This window comes from Chaetodon trifascialis, chromosome 10, assembly GCF_039877785.1.
Source record: "Chaetodon trifascialis isolate fChaTrf1 chromosome 10, fChaTrf1.hap1, whole genome shotgun sequence".
Taxonomy (NCBI): domain Eukaryota; kingdom Metazoa; phylum Chordata; class Actinopteri; order Chaetodontiformes; family Chaetodontidae; genus Chaetodon; species Chaetodon trifascialis.
Genome location: NC_092065.1, coordinates 22,231,685 through 22,251,305, shown reverse-complemented (window position 1 = coordinate 22,251,305; position 19,621 = coordinate 22,231,685). Strand labels below are relative to the sequence as shown.

At 41.9% G+C, this 19,621-nt stretch overlaps 2 protein-coding genes across 2 annotated transcripts in view; one reads left to right on the top strand and one right to left on the bottom strand.

The window, feature by feature from the left end:
- cpne2 (copine II) overlaps positions 1 to 6,508 on the top strand; it is a 52,308-nt gene extending 45,800 nt beyond the window's left edge. Inside the window, exons 15-16 of the mRNA XM_070971712.1 lie at positions 927 to 1,163; positions 5,100 to 6,508. Coding sequence (XP_070827813.1) covers positions 927 to 1,163; positions 5,100 to 5,207 — 345 coding nt within the window. The 3' untranslated portion in view covers positions 5,208 to 6,508. The remainder of the gene's footprint in view (positions 1 to 926; positions 1,164 to 5,099) is intronic.
- Positions 6,509 to 8,580: 2,072 nt separating this feature from the next.
- psme3ip1 (proteasome activator subunit 3 interacting protein 1) lies at positions 8,581 to 17,742 on the bottom strand. Its single transcript, XM_070973098.1, has 7 exons — positions 17,645 to 17,742; positions 16,007 to 16,143; positions 15,808 to 15,906; positions 15,050 to 15,171; positions 11,048 to 11,187; positions 10,626 to 10,714; positions 8,581 to 9,735 (listed from the first exon to the last, which is right to left on the bottom strand). The coding sequence occupies exons 2-7, from the start codon at positions 16,131 to 16,133 to the stop codon at positions 9,473 to 9,475; spliced, it is 840 nt and encodes a 279-aa protein (XP_070829199.1). The 5' UTR covers positions 16,134 to 16,143; positions 17,645 to 17,742; the 3' UTR covers positions 8,581 to 9,472.
- Positions 17,743 to 19,621: the final 1,879 nt, after the last annotated feature.

Below are 19,621 nucleotides of genomic sequence, written 5' to 3'. Positions count from 1 at the left end.
TAGGATAGACGGATAATAGCTCCCTGAAATAGCATTCTCTGTCATGCTAACGTCGAGTGTATTTGATTGACAGCGCAAGATGTCCTGAAAGTGCTTTATTTCTCATTTGCCTGTTTGTTTTTTGTAAACACAGATGAGAAGAGATAGGATGAGTGCCATCTGTCTGCACAATCCATCTCCAGACCACGAAAAACATTTTTTCACTTTATACAGACACAACTTTTCCTATTCATCAGATAGTTCAGTGCCCTTTACGCCTTCATTATTGTTCCTCCTCTCATTTATTCAGGTTTGTCCTTTACCCATTTGTGGGTAAATTCACAAAAAATACCTGCAAGGAAAAAATGTCAGCATGTATCGATTATAACATGATATTTCAGTCTGATGCCAAAGACTGATCCTTTCTCTCCTGACTCTTCTTCACTGTTTGCTCTTCCTTTCTTTTTTCAGCTCTTTCTGTTTTTCATCACTGGGTTGTTTTTTTTTCTTCCTTCATTTTTTTCCAGGGACAGATGGTCTGCTGTGTCATATGAATGGAGCCCAACTTGCTGCTATGCAGAAAAGCTTTCATTCTGCTTTCTATTTTTCTGTCCCTCGTGAAGTGTCGTCCAGCTCCTCCTGTCTCCTCGTCCCTGTCACTCTCTGAAATATCCCTTTATAGTTTTTTTTCTTCACTTCTCCCTTGTTTCTGTTTTTGTTCTTCTGTCTCCACTTCCACAACTCTGCTTACCGTCACTGACAATATAATTATGGTTGTAACAGGTTTTCCCTGTCTCTTTGTCTCTTGATGTGGATTTCTCTTCAAGTAACTTTAGAAGCTTTGAGACGTCGCAGTGACATCACATGAAAATGGGATTTCTCATTTGCCTTTGTGTCTTCTCTCCCTCCTTTCCCTCATTTGTCTGCCCATCTCTTCTCATCTGCAGCAGTACTTCACTCTCCTCATTATAACAGACGGTGTCATCAGCGATATGGACGAGACGCGTCATGCCATCGTGCAGGCGTCTAAACTACCCATGTCCATCATCATCATAGGTGTGGGCAACGCAGACTTTGCTGCCATGGAGTTCTTAGATGGAGACGCCAGCGTTTTGAGGTCCAACACGGGAGAGGAGGCTGTTCGAGACATCGTGCAGTTCGTCCCTTTCAGGGATTTCCGTAATGTGAGTAATGCTCTCAGGCTGTTCATAACAAGGAACCTGCATGCTCTCAAAAAAACAAGAAAAAGTTTATCAGTGAGGCCCAGTCCCAGAGCTGGAAGATGTGCATTTCATTTTCTTCAGTAAACATCAATGCCACAATTCAAAGTACTTCAGTAAAAGTAGAAAATTTATGTTACAATGTTTAGACAAAGAAAAACTCTTCATTTCGAAAACCCCACTATGTATTATTGAGCCAGCACCAAACAGCAGACAGACATAGTTTGCAATGAGCTGGTCAACATATTGGAGCATTTAGGAGCTAAAGAGACACAATGTCCTCAAGAGTTTGTGCTAGAAGACGGAAAATACTGGACTGGTATCATCAGGCGGCCATAATAATGCTAATGTTGCTCCATATCTGCTGGATGTGTAAATAGGCATCCACTTGAGTTCACCACTTAAAGAGATTAAAATGTGCCAATGATGCATTCACAACTTCACAACCCCAAGTGACCAAAAAGGCAGTTATTGCAGGTTCATGTTTGAAGAATTTAACAGCACTTTTATATGCTTGACAGCTGGACACATAAAACCTTTTTGTTCCTGAAAACTAGTCAGCTATAAACAGATCAGATCAGATCAGATCATCAACATCAGGTAACATACCTGATGAGTACTTCAAAGTTTTCCATCAGTGAAATACTTGAGGTAAGTGTTCATTTACAGCTGTGGAGTGTAAACAAAATAGACATAGAAGAGAGTTTGGAGTGAATCATTGACAAAGTTCAACGACCGAACAGGTCTCAGCAAAGTTCGTCGTCTTTCACTCGTCATTTGCTGAGATGCCACTTTAGCCAGTATTTTAACTCGCTGATGTGATTAACAATGTCATTTTGACTCCATCTTAGTCCTGCAGTGGAGGCTTTACCTAATGACATGATGTCATGCTGTCTGAGTGTGAATGTGTTACCAGATGGCAGCCTGTTGCTACTCAGATTGTAGCTGCTCACACACAACACACACACAGTCTGCGAGATGAGGAGCGCTGCCTTGGTTATCTCAGGCTCAACAGAGATGTTGTGAGTGTGTATGTGCGTGTGTGTGTGAGAGTGATGTGTTGACGAGCGTGCATACCGCACATGGTAAAAGAGTTAAAGTGAGTGTCATATGTATTGAAGGTGAACACATGCACTGATTTGTGTGTGCACATTTATAGGCTGTGCACAGGAGGCAGTTTTGGTCATTATGTAAATTTTGTGTGTGTGCGCGCACGTGTGCATGTGTGTGTGTGTGGGCTGGTGGTGGGCGAACTGACTTCCTCTGTAGTGGGAGGAACAGACAGTGTTTGCTGGCTTCATTCCAGATTGTTGGTGGGAGGTTGAGAGACGGCAACAGACATAATAGAGCGGAAGAGGGAGAAATGAAGCTGAGACAGAGGCAAAGTAATAATGAGAGTGGCCTGAAATGATGAGCTGTGTTGGCAGGCGAACCTCCACTATAAAACATTATCTTCATGAAGCTGGACTCGTTGGTGCTGATTAGATACTCTGAAAGTTGTTGTTGTAGAATTTATAACCTTTTACAAAAATGCTGCAGAATAAAACCACGTCACAGCCATGTCGCATCAACAACATCCATCCATCCATTTTCTATGCCGCTTATCCCTTTCGGGGTCGCCGGAGCCGATCTCGGCTGTCAACGGGCGAGAGGCAGGGTACACCCTGGACCGGTCGCCAGCCGATCGCAGGCGATCGCAGTCACACTCACGCCTAGGGGCAATTTAGAGTCACCAATCAACCTAATGAGCATGTTTTTGGTCTGTGGGAGAGAACCCACGCATGCACGGGAAGAACATGCAAACTTCACACAGAAAGGCCCGACCCGGGAATCGAACCTGCAACCTTCTTGTTGTGAGGCACGCGCACTACCTGCTGCGCCACCGTGCAGCCCGCATCAACAACATCTTAATGCAAATTTTGGGAATAAAAAAGTTAAAGATAAAATGTTTGCTGGTCTGACTTGCAGGAACAAAAACTCCAGTCTTGAACTTTGAGTGTGACACAATCAGGAACCCTTCTTCTGATAATCTGAGAGCCAGACGGATCTGTATGGAATCAGTGACATATGGTGGAGCCTAATGTGTAGTGCTTGAAAAGCAATTTTAATGACTTTGAATTTCCTGAATTTGAGTATAAGGAAACCAGCACTGTGTTGATATAGAAACACTGTGAAGTCCTAAAAGTTTGAGCCACTTGTAATTGTGCTACAGCCTATTTGCTGAAACAAGAATAATGCATCACAGTAATCAAGATGTGAAGGGACAAAACAATGAATGATTTATTCAAACTCTTGGAAATAGCAGAAGGGATGCAGTTTCTGACAAGTGACATCAACTGACTTCAGATGATGCTCAACTTCGAATCAGAAATCGCTGGAAACCAACTTTGGGTTACAAGCCAGTAACACCACCAGGAAAGTGCTGGTGCAAAGACCAGAACTTCTTTGATTTTTATTCTGGAAACTCAGATACATCAAGGCATTAACCTCATTAAGGCAATTTTGTACAATGACCAGTGGCCTGGTTTCACAAACACACAAAGCTCGATATCTTCAGCACAGCAATGCTAACACAAATGGCCAAACTGATGGATAATGTGGGAACAAGCAACTTTCTCAAGACCACATTCTGACAGAGACAGTGTTGTAGAAATTGAAATTGTTCCCCACCTTCGGTCTACATGAACCTCTGTAGGAGCCACCATTGTTGTTTTTGAAGGTCCAATCTCACACCTAAACCACACCCGCCCATAGCTGCCAGCAGTTCCTCATAGGACGCTGATTGGTTCAAACCACTGTGGTTCTGCCACAAGCGCATAACATGAAGTCAGTTGTCGTTTCACGCAAGCTTTGTCGACATCAGTAAGACATCAAACTCTTCTGCTGTTGATGCTACTGCACCTCAAAAGGTAAAGAACATCTCTGTCAGGTAGAAATCACGGTTGAGAAACACCTCAGCTGTCACAAGTCAGAGAAGAGAATGCAAGAAAGCTGAGTGCAAATGGAATAATCTCCTGATTCTGAAGGCATCTTCAAAGAGAGGCTTCATATTTACTGTTGAGAAGCTAACTAATCCCCTGACTTCCTGTCTCTCAGTAAGTGTAATGAGTTTCATCTTTTTTTGTGGAAAAAAAAAGAAAAGATCAGGGTGGCCATAAATCCCTCCATGTCAAACAGAAGAACCACACCAGTGCTGCTACATTGTTAACCTCTTGTGCTATCAATGCTTAAACTCTGGAGGATTTAGTGAAGCATCTGAATTCATCCACCTGCTGTTTTGACACGCTGCCAACCTGCTTCTTCAGAAATGTTTTCAGTTCGCTTGTGTGGATAATGTGTATGCATTATTTCCATTTCTAAACCAGACTCTGCCTGTTCTTTCAGTTGATAGGACCTTTTCAGACTTTACAGCAGATTGAGATACCTGGCTGCAGGGATTTGCTCCCATCAGGCCACCGCAGCATCAGTGAGGTCGACCACAGATGTTGGACACAGTTTGCATCACTGTTCATTCCAAACATATGGAGGGGGTCGAGGTCAGCGCTCTGTGCAGCCGAGCCAAATTCTTCCACACCGAACTGGGAAAGCCATGTGTTTATGGAGCTGGCTTTGAGCACATGAGCATTGTCATGTTGAAAAAAGACAGACTTTTTCACCAAGCTGAAAGCACACTGTTCTCCACAGGTGTAGACACACATTATGACTGTGCAGCCAATTAAGAATATAATTTAGGCATGACGACTGATTGGACCAAGGACATACAAATACCAGGACTAGACTGGAAAAGTCTGCCAAAGCAGGATCAAAGACCACAATCACCAGTATGCTAACATTCTACAGCCTACAGCTTCTGTGTTTTTGTGGAAATGAATTCACTCTCCTGTTCTTTTTTCCTGTCAGGCACCCAAGGAGACCCTCGCTAAGTCGGTCCTGGCCGAGCTGCCTCAGCAGGTCACCCAGTACTTTAAACAGCGGAATCTACCGCCCATCAACCCGGCACCAGAGTGAGACACCCCGAGGACGAGAGCCCACACGCTGTACAATAGCTCAACAAGACCTCTCTTCTCATTAACAGCAAACAATACAGAAACAAAGTGTGTATATCAGCTGTGAACAAAAATATGTCATGGACAAAAAAATGAAACATTGAAGACATTCCTGTCATTATATTTGCAAAGTTTTTACTTGTTAAAGAATGTCTGGTCAGTATCCAGTGTGAATCCATCAGAAGTGATATTCTCTGTTTCATAAAGCTTTCCAGCACACAGAACACGATGATAATAAAAGACCTTGCATGTCTGCAGTGATGGCAGGTGTCTGCAAATGACAGTGATATATATAAATATGCAGGTAAAACACTGGCCTTTTTTTCAGAGAACTGAAAAATATCTTGATTTAGCAGGATGTAGGCTTTTTTGCTTTTTGCATGTGTGTGTCTCGTGATTGATACTGTGTCATACATACAACTCCTTGGTGTAAAGTCCCTCCTAAGCTGAAATATAGCAGTGGTTGAATCCCCTCCTGTTGTCATATGGAGCCTTTTTAGGTAGCGGACCGGATGAAGGCTGTTTGCTTTTGTCCTCTGTGTGACTCACAGCCTGAACCTGAACGCAGCACTGTCTCTTCACCCCTGCGGCATCGTCTGGGGAGGTTTTAAATTTGAAGTTGAGCACCAGTTGTCTGAGAGGCAGGTTTTAATGCTCCACTATGCTGACTTGACTCAAGAGGACAGAAGCAGGAGGACGAGGCCGTAGTGGCAGCTGTAGCATTAACACAGAATAGATGTGGAATACTGTGTGAACTCATTAGGCTGTTAAATATGGGGCCAATTTGGTAGCTTTTGCAGAATCTTTTCATTTCTAATGACCGGTTCATCCTGCATGTTGCCAATATCTACTCACTGTTTACAAACTGAAGCTGATGATCACAAACGCATGATTTTTTCCTTCTCAAATGATGTATTTATCAGATTTTGTAAATATTTTAACGAGATTCTGATGAAAGGGAAGAAAGTGTTAGATGGCACACAGTGTCAGAGAAGGCTGTGAGTGTCAGAGGTTTAATGACGGGAATCAGGAGACTTTCTGATATGCATATATATCGAATGTATATTTATATGACGCTGTTTATGTTCTGATAAGCCAATGTTTCTGACATGTTTTTAATGTACTTTTTATGCAGTGCTGAATTGTGTACTTAAACTACTACTATGTGTATTGCTGTGCATCTTTGTACTAAATGTGTTGCTATTGATTTTCTAAAGTTGTGTGTATGTCCACACTCAGGTTAATAAACTGAAGGAAATGTCAGATTTCTTGTGTCTCTGTGGATACGAGAGCAGCACACCACAAAAAAGATGACTACAGTGACACACAAAATGATCACATACACACACAACGCAACAACAAAAAAGTGACCACAGAGACACAAAATTCGAAAAAGGTCTGAAAATTCACTGCAAATGGATGTACAACAGCTACAAACAGATGCAAAATGACAACCAAGAGACTAAAAACATCCAGAAGAGACAAAATGACCACAAAGAGATGCAAAATGACTTCAAAGACATGCAAAATGAGAAATCGAGGAGTGGGCGGCGACAAAAAACACTCGCACCACATTTGTGTTTTACTCCACATGACTCATCTGATTTTTTGGTTTTTGCTTGGACTGGAGAGATAATGAATTACAGCCTGCTGCTGCTGAACGGACAGTGAATTCAGCAAAATGTGGCATATAAAAAAAAACACCAGGAAAAAAAGATTCTTATGAAAATTAGTCCAGATTTCCAGATTTCACCCCCATCGCACAGCCATCCGTCAGCCTTTTTGGGCAGTATGTGAATGTGTTGGTGCTCCGCTGTAGCGCTGCTGCCTGTGGCACAAACCACATATGAACATACACATGAACATACTGTTATAACTGCCAGGTGGGGGGAAAAAAAACATGTACACAGGGGACTGATGTTCATCTGAAACACTCAAAAACTCAGATTCTGAATTGATATATTCTTTGTGTATATTGATTATATTATTTGTTGTCATGGTAACTCTTCACAGCTTCACCGGTGATGCCGAGCTGCATCTGTCGGGTTAAACCGAGAAACTAACGGCTGCCTTAATGATGTCAGTGAATTGCCCTCAGACAAACTCAAATGCTTGTTATTGGCCATGAACACAAGATAAAATTATCCTCCAGCCCCATCATCACTGTGTTTACAAAGGCTTTGAGTCCCTCTTACACCTTCAGCAACACTGATTCTATCCACTAAAGACAAGTACAAACATTGCACTGCTCAGGTTTTTTAATGAGACTTCAGTACAGTTTGATATCATCTCACCTTGACTCTCAATCAGCTCACTGAGCTCAGCTTCAGATGCACAATTCTACTGCCAAGGTTTTAATGAGGACTCAAAACACATCCCAGAATCCAGTCACCCATATTAGTTTTGATCTAGTCCAATTTTCTCACATTAATTTTATGGTCCATGGCTCAAAGTTACTTCTCAGATCTTTTGACCTCCAACAAACTGGTCTTCTGGGTCTTTATGAGGAGTCGAAGCATAAGCAAGTTTTTACATTGCCGTGTTCCTGTTCTGTTGTCATCTTCAAACCTGTTCAAATTACATTTAAAGAACAACTATGTACTTCATACATCAACACTATCAGCCAACTGGGCTGGAAGCATAATAAGAGTGATTAAATACTTCAGTTCTGAGAACCTAGTCTTGTTTCCTTTTTGTTTTTAGGATGAATTGTAAGAACTTTGACTTTTCATTTAGTGCCATCATCAGGCAAACATTTTAATTAGTCCAATACTTTGGTTTATGACTAAATAAAACCAGTGATATTTCCATCAGCCTCAAAAGACTTTAACTCTAATTCGCAAATTTTAGCATGCTAACATCCTCGATGGAAAACATAGTAAACGTTAAACATGCTAGCCTTCAGCATCATCATTCTGAAATGTTAGTATTTAGCTCAGGGCACTGTCAAAGTTTTGTTGGACTACTGCATTAAAATTGATATTCCTATCTGTTCTGTATCTGCTCCTTTTCCTGTGTGTGCTAAATAATCATTTGTCTTCAGAGGTCAGGACAACATTTGTCAGCAGTGACATTTTCACCACACTGTCATTATGCACCATCTCTTAAAGGGGAACTCCGCCAATTTTACACATCAAAGTCTTTTTAAGTTATGGAAAACGCTACTGCATGCTACGAAGTTCTGAGGGAAGGAAGAAGAAGAATGTGTGGACTGATGAAGATGATATCTCTGGTTTTGCAACTCCATTTTTCTCTTTTGAACTATTCATCGTGAGTCTGATAATTAAGTTCTGTATACCGCAGTACAATACAAAAATACACACAGTAAACACACAGTAGAAGGGAAAGCTCTTTATTTCTCTCTGCTCAGACTCGGACCAACAAACCAAAGCTTCAGCGCCTCATACAGCAGCAAACGGTCCAGCATCTTTCCAGCATGATGTGACTTTGAGACAAACTACTAATGAGAAAACATATCACACGAATAAAAACATGACTGTTCAAAACATTCAGACTTTGCATTTAACCCAAAGAGAGAGAGAGAAGCATGTCCTGCCCCGGCTCCCTCCTCAGCTGCTGATAGCTAAAAGGTGTGAGTCATGTGACACAGTCTAAAGCAGTCTCTTCCTTGCTCCACAGCTGTCAATCACTGTTCCCTCAGCCAGCAGCACAGCTTGCAGTCGCTGTGGCTTGGGTTGGGAGGGGGGGTGTAGGGGGGGCAGGATGTCGTCGGGGTAGGCAGTGCGGGATTGGTTGCTCGGCTTAAACTGCGTGAGATGTGATTGATAGAAGGAAGGGTGGAGGTGTCATGTTTGAGTGCCACAATAGCAAAAACCACAAATAGACAGACAGATTTAGTTCAGAATAGAGTTTAAATTGGTGTTACTGATTATTAGGATGATTTTACTGGGCTGAACTTTGTCTGATGACAAAGAGCAACAGTTCAACTCACAGCTGTGAAAACAACAGGAATACTGAAAATGTCTGCTAGGTGTGTGTGCTGCCAGTGTATAATGAACATGATATGAACTTGTGTGGCCTGCAGGTGCGCTTCTGTAGGCTCTGTCGTGTGTGTACCCCTATATCAGTGTGTGTGTGTATGACCTTTACTCTGTCTCTGTGTGCATATCCTGTGTGAGGTTATCTTTTCTGACTGTTTGCAAGCGACTCTGAAGGCATGCAAGCATACTCTTCAGGTTGTGTGTGTGTGTGGATGCTGCTGTGTGTCTATCTGTAGGCCCTGCTGTGCCGGGGGTACGGCAACATGATTGCGTCCACGCTACCTTCGCTGTCCGAGCTGCTGTCAGAGTCGCTGCTGCCGGAATAAACCCAGAGTCCTGGTAAAACGCCGACGCACACGGCCGCTGACGGGAGGTGCAACACGCCTTGACCGGAGCTCAGGGGAGCCGAGGGGGTCTTCGCCGTCAGGCCGGGGACTGTTTGTTGATCTTCAGCTCCCCCCGCTTCTCCCCCTGCTCCATCCTCCTGTTCTGAACAGCACAACACACTGTCAGTTCCAGAGCTGGGAAATGCAGACGTCCCCGCGCCAGGCTTTTTTAAAAAGGTCAGAGATGAAAATTTGGAGAGCAGGAATTTCTGAATTATGCAAGCAAAGATGGAGAAAAATGAAATAACTATTAAATGTCGCCAGGCATTTCACAGAGCTTTAGTCACAGAAGTTGCTGTACATTGTAAATAAGACAAGACTGATCAAATGATTACATAGAACATGAAAGGTATTACTTGTAGTGACAAACACGCAAACTTTTCACCTGACTCTGTAGTTCCCCCCAGCTCTGCAGAGCACTTTCACTCCTTTCAGCTGGCCCACAACGTTACTGTTTTGGTTTCACTCTTGTTTGCAGCAACAGCAGGCAGCTTTTTTCAAACAGCTCTGATAACATCACTGTGCATTACCTGCTCAGCAGCAAACTGCTGTCACACAAAGTTAGCGACTAGCTGCTGATCTAGTGAGCATTTGGCACCTGAGAAGCCAGATAATGTCAGGTATGCTATTAGAGTGAACACTGGACAAATGAATGCTACCCTTGTGCCACTGTCCCATGTGGATCAGCTGGTCCTGGGCTTCCTGTAGACTCAGGTTTACCTTTTCTTAGCTTTCCAATATGAGGCAAACCTGCATAAAATTTGAGTAAACGTGGTACAACTGAAAACACTTTGCAAAGAGGATCAGTTGTCCACTCCTGGTATACAATCTATGTATCATTCAGTCACAAGCAGCGAGCTGAATATGAGTTTCTGTCTTTCTCTGATAGTGCTATCATTTAGCAATGGCAGGAACTGTCAGAGAGATGCACAGCTCGATTTCTGCCCACTTTGGACAGACATTCCTCCTTAAAATCCTCAAGCTATAGCCCACCTGTGTGTCGCTCTCCATTTCCTGTCGTTGCTGTTGCTGTTGTGATTTCCACCTTCTGTTTCTTACTGCTATCTGATGACTGGGACGAGCTGGGTGAGAGAACAAAGGTTTTGAAGAAGTGAAGCTGCTCTAATCAACATTTTCATGTTAACAACGGCTGAAATGACTATTGCAAAGTGAATGGCAGCAAATTATTATCCAACCCCACAGTTCCCCTGAGCTGCATTGTGCGTTTTAGCATCTTTCAGCTCATTGTTTTGGTTTTATCATCCACAAGTTGACTTGAGCATGGAGGCTTAGTCTTGACACATACAATATATTCTGATAAACAGTAAAATCAAGATTCACTTATATAGCTTTTCCTCAAGCTTTCCGCAGACGGACCTGGAGTATGGATGAAAGCTTTGGGAATATGTGCGTACCTGCGTCTCTTGACTGCTCCAGCCAATAAATGGGCCTGAGAAAGGTGGCTGGTCCTTTGCTCCGCCCCTGAATGTTTGGGTGCCGCCTTCTTTTCAGGCTCTTTGCGGCTTTCAGCGGACACCTGCTTCACTAGAGCGCTGTGAAAGTGCAGAGTTAAGGTGAATAGACCCCAATGCAGCCTTTGAGAGGGAAAGGGAAAGAGTTTGGCTCAGGGGAAAGACGGACAGGACCCACGCAGCAGCGGCCCATTCAACAAGTCACATTCTGTCCTCCCTTTAGGAGGAGCCATTACATCTTTTCACCAGTGTGCTGGAAAAAGTGACACAGATCTGAAAGGCTAAGAAAAGCACTCAGGCGCAGAGAGGTGACACAGATAGAGTCTAAAAGAAGACCAGGGTATGGACAGAGCTCAGGAGACGTGAAATTGGGTCGAGATGCAGAGACAGAGGACGCACAATAGACACACAAAAAGACAAGGCATAAGACAAAGGGGACAAATGGACAGCAATCAGCAGACACAAAGTGGGGCGTAAGGTATATGCGAGGTACAGACGAGCAGTCCCGAGTTTGCACTGCATTCATACAGCCCTGCGCCTGTGTGTCTGCGTGTGGACTTGTGCTCACAGCAACTGCTTTAAAGCGTCGCCGTAGTTACCAGCCTATGATACGGTTTCCACAACAACCCAGTCTCTTCTTCATCTGCAGACAAACCTGTCTGTCAGAACCTGTCTGTCTGCAAAGACAAAGAGAGAGTGACAGAGAGACAGATGAAAAGCACAGAGAGCAACAACCAGCAAGCCACAGCCCTGGACACGCTCTCAAACGTGCACAGTGCTGGAGTATTTACACTCTGATGTAAGACACAGGACCTATGGATTACAGGTGGTTCTTCCCAGCTGCTTATCATATTACTACATATTTCTATTTTTATCAAAAGACAATTCTAAAAACATAGCTGGGGGAGAGCTGATGAACAGACTGACCAACAGTAAGCACAAAATGCACTTTTTACTTCAACTAGTAACTAGTAATACACTTGTTGTGTGTCTGTTTTTCTGTACCGTGCAGACATGCTGCATGTGCTGCAACACAGTGAAGAAACAAAGAGGTCTGGGTGACACTGATGAATAAAACTGTGTAAAACATGAAACAGAATGTGATTAATTGCTTGTTCTGAATTTGATGCAGCAACGTGTTTCAACTAAAGACTGGGAAAAATGTGGAATGTTCCAAAAACACCTCTATGGAACATTCCACAGGTAAACAGCTTGATTGGTAACAGGTGACAGTATCATGATTGGGTATGAAAGGGGCATCCTGGAAAGGCTCAGTTGTTCACAAGCGAGGATGGAGAGAGGTTCACCACTTGTGAACACATGATTGGATAAAGGAGATTACTACATGGACTCAGGAACACTTTGGAAACTGATGCTGGTGATGACTGAAACTGATGATTCTTCTGCAAATGAGTGCATTCTGTTTCTATTTACATTTGCACAGCGTCCAAACTCTTTTTGGTATCGGGGTGCATTTGTCAGCTGATACGTAAAACGAAATATCTGCACAGAAATGCAAACTAGATTTAAACCAGTTTAGAGTGTGACAGTTAGTTCATCCAGACAGACACCTACAGGTTGATTTTTCTAACTTTAAAATGTCCCACTGAGGGTGTATCTTTGTGACAGGTTAAGAAAAAACACACACAGACATCTATGGGGAAAAAAATGATTTGAATTGGAATTTTCTATGTTTATATGAAAAAAAGATTACTGATGACAAACTGCTATCAGATTTTTTTGTTGTTGTTGTTTTACAATATCTTAAAAATCGGTATTTGCCTCAAAACAAGCAACAGCAAAATGACGCTGTGTGGATGAGATTGACACAGCAGAACAAGACGTTTAGAAATAACTCATACATGGACATATTTCCATCTATGAGAAAAATGCTCATGGCAACCGTTTGCAGACAATGGCAGGACAGACGTGTCACTTTCTACTGATTGGTTAAAGCTAAATAAGCAAATAATAATCCCCTCCAGCAAAACATTTGATAGTAGGAACACGATGTCAGACTGGATGAACATGAAGTGACACAAAATGCACATTGCTTGTAGTAATTTTGTTCTTCAGTTAAAGCTGAGGGATAAAATTACAGAGCAATCTGTGAACAGCATAGTGCTGGCATCACACATGAGGAAAGACACGTGTACAAGGTGTGAGTGTGTGTATGTGTGTCAGTATGTGTGTGTAATGTATGCATGATGCAGTCCCAGCAGGAGCTTCACCGTGAAGGAGCCGCGCCTGCCTCTGCCAACACACATAAAGCTGATTATCATATATGCACCAAGAAAGTCCTAGTTAGCAGCGTGCATGTCTTTCAGCTGTTAAAAACAGCATGAGGTGCGCAAAATGACCAGCTTCACTGCTCAGCGTAGGGGGATACTGAAACGCTTACTGAGATCCTCCATGCAATATGCAGTACTGTACGGAGAAAAGTGCTGCTCTGCTGCAACACAACAACCACATTTATCACTATGGACATGCGGTTTAGGGGGCAGTGAGCGTGCCTGGCTCTCATCATGTAGCTTAATCCAACCAATACATTTAACAAACGTTCACACTGTGATAGCTGCTGCGGCTAGTGCTAACATGAAACACTGATTTGTCAATTATCTGGCTGACAGAAGTTCCACTAATCAATGGTTTGTGTTATTTAGTATGTATGGAAACTACTGAGGATTAACTTCACAGATTTCTTTGCTTTTCCGAGTTCAGAGATTTGTATGACCTCAATCAGGAGGAAGTGGGAACTATACCAACACTAACACATCTCTGGCACAGCTGATACCTCCCACCCTAACATGTCCAGCAGCCTGTAACTGACACAAACAATAAAGTCACATTTCCACAACAGAGATGAGTGAGCCAGGCAAATACAGCAAACAGGAAAGCTGACAGAAGAGGCAAACGACCACAATATAAACACTAATGACACGACTTGAGCATGAAAGACGCTGGATGTTTCAGTGGGAAACAAGTGTTTCTGTTTCAAAACAGTGTTAGGTGTAGTAGTCACTAACCAACTGCATTAATATTATGGTTATTCCTTGCTGCTAGACAGATGTTTACCTGCTTGTTTGAAGCTCATTCACTCTCTGTGGAGTCTCTGTCAAGTTACAAAGGTGACCACAAAATTCAGTGGACTGCAACTTTGCTCTTACTGTAACTCTGATTATCGCTGATTATCTGTGTTCCCTCTTCATGTCAGTATGCACCTCAAACACTCACTCCAAGCTGCTTCAACAGAGTAAAATCCTCAGCATGGGAAGACAGAACGTGTGTGTTAAGCCTTGTGAAACGCTCGGAGCCGAACATCCCTGGGTCGAATGTGGAGACATGAAACTCATGTCGATGAGAAACGCGTGTTGATGACCATTATAACAGCTTCACAGTGCAAACGACACCCAGTTCAGCTGCTGCCTGTTAAGCAACTGCATGGTAAACATTTCTGAATTTCTGTCAAGCACATGTACACGTGTAGCCCTGATTATAGTTTCTCCAAATATTGATTCAGCATTTACATGAATTACTATTATTTGTAGTCATTTGTACTGGATGCATGTAGATTTGTACAGAACTGTGTTGTGTGGGCACTGTATGGGATGTTGGAATGGGCTTTCAGAATATTAAAACTGAGGCAATAGCTTCAATCCCAAATTTTCTTTTATTTTTTTGCCTGTGGAGCACATCAGGTTTCCCTGCTGAATTCCATGACCAGTCACCTCTCATCCTCATTTCATCAACAACAAAATAACACTAATAAGATGCAACTGCTGTGACCTCAACTACACCTCAGCGCTCATTTTAAACCTCAAAATCTGTTATCACTTACGCAAAAGGGGGAAAAAACAGAGAAAGGTATTTAGGCAAACACTCACAGAGCGATGCTGGCTAATTAAAACATGTTTTTACATAAACAAACCCGCCATAAAAGGATATTCTGTATTCCAATAGTTCCTGCTTCTCTTCATCTCTGCGCTGCTTCTCCACCAGGCACTGTTGCCGGGAGACCTCATCCAGGAAGCTGGTCTCATCCTCGTCCAATCCTCTCACCATGTTCCCTGTCACCATGGAAACAAACATGCTCTCAACACATGGCAGTAGAGTGACTGCATTTTTCAGAAAACAGACCATACCGGTTTATTTTGAATCCACACACACACAAGTGACCTTCATGTAAAAAGAAACAGACGTTTGCAGTTCAAGACGATAAGATAACATTTACTGCAGAGTTCAAACACTGCCATTTTTCAACATAATGCGTGACATGAACGAATCTGAATACTTTCCCAATTACTCTCTTTATTACTTGAAATGATGCTTTCAAGTTCTTTTAGAGGAAATACGGTGTTATAATAAGTAAAAATTAAGGAACAATTGTCTGTGTTGAGCTACGTCCTGTCCAAAAAAGCTATTACCAGTAGGTTACATGCAACTAAATAGATTCTACTGTGGTGAAGACGTGCCTTTGCTGCAGCAAACAAAGGAGATGGCAGCACGCACTCTGTTGTCTCAAACCAAAATGTCAACACTGCAAACGGACTTTCTAAATATCTTCACCCCAAGAGGAGTTTTCCAAAAGTTCAGTTTTTAGTGACCTAAAACTGCGTTTGTGTGTGGGCGATAGGCCAAAAGGCATAGAAAAAGCTGTGTTCGGTCAGATGCTGATGTATGTGTGGACGAGGAAAAACACTCACTGAATTTGAACTGCTCCTCATACTCCTCTTGTTTCTTGTCCTTCTGCTCCTGCAGTCGCTCATAGAGGGAACGTGGGTCATACTCCTCCTCTGGAGCCTCTGAGGATTACACAAACAAATATGTGGATTTTCACACAGCTGTGTCATTTTAAGAGGTTTGATGCATTTTTAATGTGTGTGTAAGCGTAGGTGTTCTTACCCTCTGGGTCGTCAGGTTTCCTGACTTTCTCCCATTCTTCCTGTCTCTTCTTCCTCCTCTCATCTAGCTCTGCTTCCGACACAAATTTCCTGCTGAGGTCGACACCCGCTGCCCCTCCCCCTGCCATTACAACTGACCTGCAAGCAAACACACCTCACTTCTGAGTATCACTAAGAAATTATGTTTTGTACTCAAGTTTAACAGTTTATTTCTATTGGGCCATTATAGACTTCTAGGTGAAAAAGTCTACAGGAACAGGGATCCACGCTGAGAATTTATGGATTCAATTTGTTTTCTATGTAGTCAGGCAAAGAAATATATGGCTATAATCCATTAATACTCAGCTTGTACCCCTTAGCAAAACCCTTTAAAACCACTACTGCACTTACTGCAATGCCATTACTTACTTAAGAGTGTTAACCAATGAAAACAACCTGAGACTACAGTTTCAACACGTGTGCAGACTCCCTCTGGACGAGGCAATAACACGCTACTAGTTTATTCATCAATATTAATGTCTTTTTGCCACAGGGGGCCCTGTAATGATTTCATCTGTTCATGTAATGTTTCAGTGATCAAATCATACAAACATCATTACAGCATTTGGAAATAAGAGACAGAGCTGCTAAAACAAGTCGAGATTGATACCATAAAGTCAGAATCCATGCATACTGCACCAAACTAAACAAACAGAACCAATACAACTATGTATACAACTTTTTCTGACATTTGGATTTTTACCATCTGATTATCTCATAATAGATTAACCAGTGAATTAAGGTCACTTAACAAGTCACTCACTTTTTGCTCAGACTGAACCATCGAGTCAACTCCACAGTGATGTTAGTTTCCACCGCTGTTACAATAGATTCACACTGTATGATGTTTTTTATGTTTTATCATTTAACTGCTGACACACAGCTGTAGTGAGCTCAACAAAAACACCAATGCCAACCATAACAACTACATAATCCCAACATGTGTGAGACTTACCAAATATATGTTTTTAATACCGTTATGTCAAAAGAGGACTAAAGCGAACGCAGCCTGTGAGGTTTTGGCTCTCCCTTGTGGTGATATATAATCATCGCAGGGGATTGTCAATGATCTCAATTCAACTGATAGTTCAACGAAGACAGCTCAACAGAACCATAACGATACCACAACTGATTAGCAGCGAGGTGACGATCGAGGTAAATGCGAGCTCTGCTTAACGGCCCAAAGCGTCCCGTTTGTATTGACCCCGTTGATACACTCACCACTGCGGCGACGGTAACAACGGCAGCTGCTAAAGGTTAGCCTTTCAGTCAGATGACACACTCGGCTAACGACGCAATACACCGACGCAACAATCAATCTGCAGTACGACAATCAGACTCACTGGCTTTTCACTGCTGTAACGTTAGTTCAGATGCTCGAGTGGTGAAGCAGTGGACACGCAGACACCTTGAGTGCTGCAACCCCCGGCTAGCATTAGCTTCGTTAGCATTCAAATAAGATACTGACATGGCTGTTAGCAGCACAACATCGTGTCATGTTGGAAAAGCAGCAGTTTCAGACGCACAGGCAACTACGCTCAAATCTCCGATTATGTCTGTTTCATATCATACTGAACAATTTATCTGTAACTTAACTTACCAAGCTCGCTATGATATATTACTGCTCCAAAATCGATGACGTTTTGTGTTACTGTAAAAATAGCCCGTCGGGATTTTCGACGTGCGACTTAAGTTCCGACCTGCTTTCTGCTGTTGGACCGTCTTGGCCTTGACCCTGTCTATGCCCTACAGTGCCACTGAGTGGTGAAAGTAGAAAACAGCAACGATGGATGATGATGATGATGATGATGATGATGATGATGGTGTGTGTGTGTGTGTGTGTGTGTGTGTGTGTGTGTGTGTGTGTGTGTGTGTGTGTGTGTGTGTGTGTGTGTGTGTGTGTGTGTGTGTGTTCAAAGATGCTTAAATTTTTTAAATTCTCACCAGAAACACCGGTGTTTGTTTGTGTCCTTGTGTGTTTCTCCACACATTTTTTTGAGGTAGTTCATGCAGTTAAACACAGAAGTAAAAACTTGCACAGAGTTAAAAAACAAATAAACATACACACAGAGTTTGAGATGATTGATAGTGATAGAAATGAATTGTTGAGTATTTAATGGTGCAGGCTTGGCATGAGTGAAATATTTACACTGTCTGCCTACTCATTCATTCAAAAGTTTGTCAAAAATCTTGTTCATGCAATTTATTCGCAGAAAACAGAAAGATGTGACTTCATATCAGAAGAAAAGTTTGGAAAAAGTTTCTATTAATATGCAAAGTGTTTTGATTATCTGAAACCAAATATAACCACAAACTACAAAGCATTCTGATCAAACTCATGTCCATGATACATTTAATAGTACTCCATTGTATCTTTGTTTAAGTTATTAAATCAGAATGATGTTTTAGTAATTTCAGGGATGTTTCAATTAAGATTGTAACTTCCTCCACTGCTACTCCTCATAATGATAATTAGCAAAAACCAGCTCTAAACACAATAAAATTTGATCTCTTGAATCTGCAACCTGTGACCAGAGGGTGTCTCTAGACATTTTTCTTGCGTTTTAAAGCAAACCAGCTCTACTTTATAGCACACCACATGATTCATGGCCTATAAGTGTTGTGCCTCCACATAGAAGAGCTGCTTCTTCAAGTAAACTTGAGTCCTATAATATGCAGTACTGCTTCTGTTATATGTAAAATGTTGGATTCATCAGGTGTTACACATGCTTGTGTCAACAGATGTGCTATAAAAAATAAATGTTTCATTTCAAAATAAATGCAGCTTGTAATGAACATCTCAACGTGTAGCACACATGGACTGAATTCAGGAGTTTTCCATTGGGGAGAAACGGACATGGGGACATTGATAATGGTGATGGTGATACTTTAGAAAGGACTCAGAGAATCAGAATCAGAATATGAGACAGAACATTTGACATCATAATGTCCATTCTAAACCGAGTGTCTATATAGAGAGAGAGCCGCTTCATTTCACCAGAAGATTTAATAGTTTTCACATCGACAACACAGAAATCATTGTATCAAGACAAGTTCAGAGAACCAAATGGAGCGATCCTTGAGCATCAGACCTTTTCAGTAACTTCAACAGAACTAAATGTCATTCTTTCACATGCAGGAACAGATCCAGTTAAATCTGTAACAGTTTTTATATTTTATAAATTAATCATTACTTTTTATTGTTAAATCTTAATCTGCCAAGTAACTTGGTTTTTTAAGACAACAGCTGTTACATAAATGTAGTATAAAAAGTAGAATTTATGCCTGAAAGGTGATGGAAAAAAAATATAAAGTAGAAGAAAATGGAGCAGTACCTCAAAACTGTACAGACTGTAAAAACATCACTGATTCAGATCTTCTACTGAAGTAAAATTGCTACTGCCATAATGTGAAAATACTTCATTAAACAAGGAAATGTTCCAGCTGCCTTCAAATCTTACTGAGCAAAAAGCAGAGAAATGTGAAAGTGGTGTTAAAAGTTCTCATCATGCAGACTGGCTCCTTTCAAAGACTCACATTATGACATAATTATAATATTGGAGTATTATTATTGATG

Excerpts from the sequence above, each read along its gene's own strand:
- psme3ip1 (XM_070973098.1), bottom strand. The coding sequence starts at position 16,133 with ATGGCAGGGGGAGGGGCAGCGGGTGTCGACCTCAGCAGGAAATTTGTG. Across the intron at positions 15,907-16,006 it reads GAAACCTGACGACCCAGAGG|AGGCTCCAGAGGAGGAGTAT; the intron begins GTAAGAACACCT and ends TGTAATCCTCAG. Across the intron at positions 10,715-11,047 it reads GGAGCAGTCAAGAGACGCAG|CTCGTCCCAGTCATCAGATA; the intron begins GTACGCACATAT and ends TCTCTCACCCAG.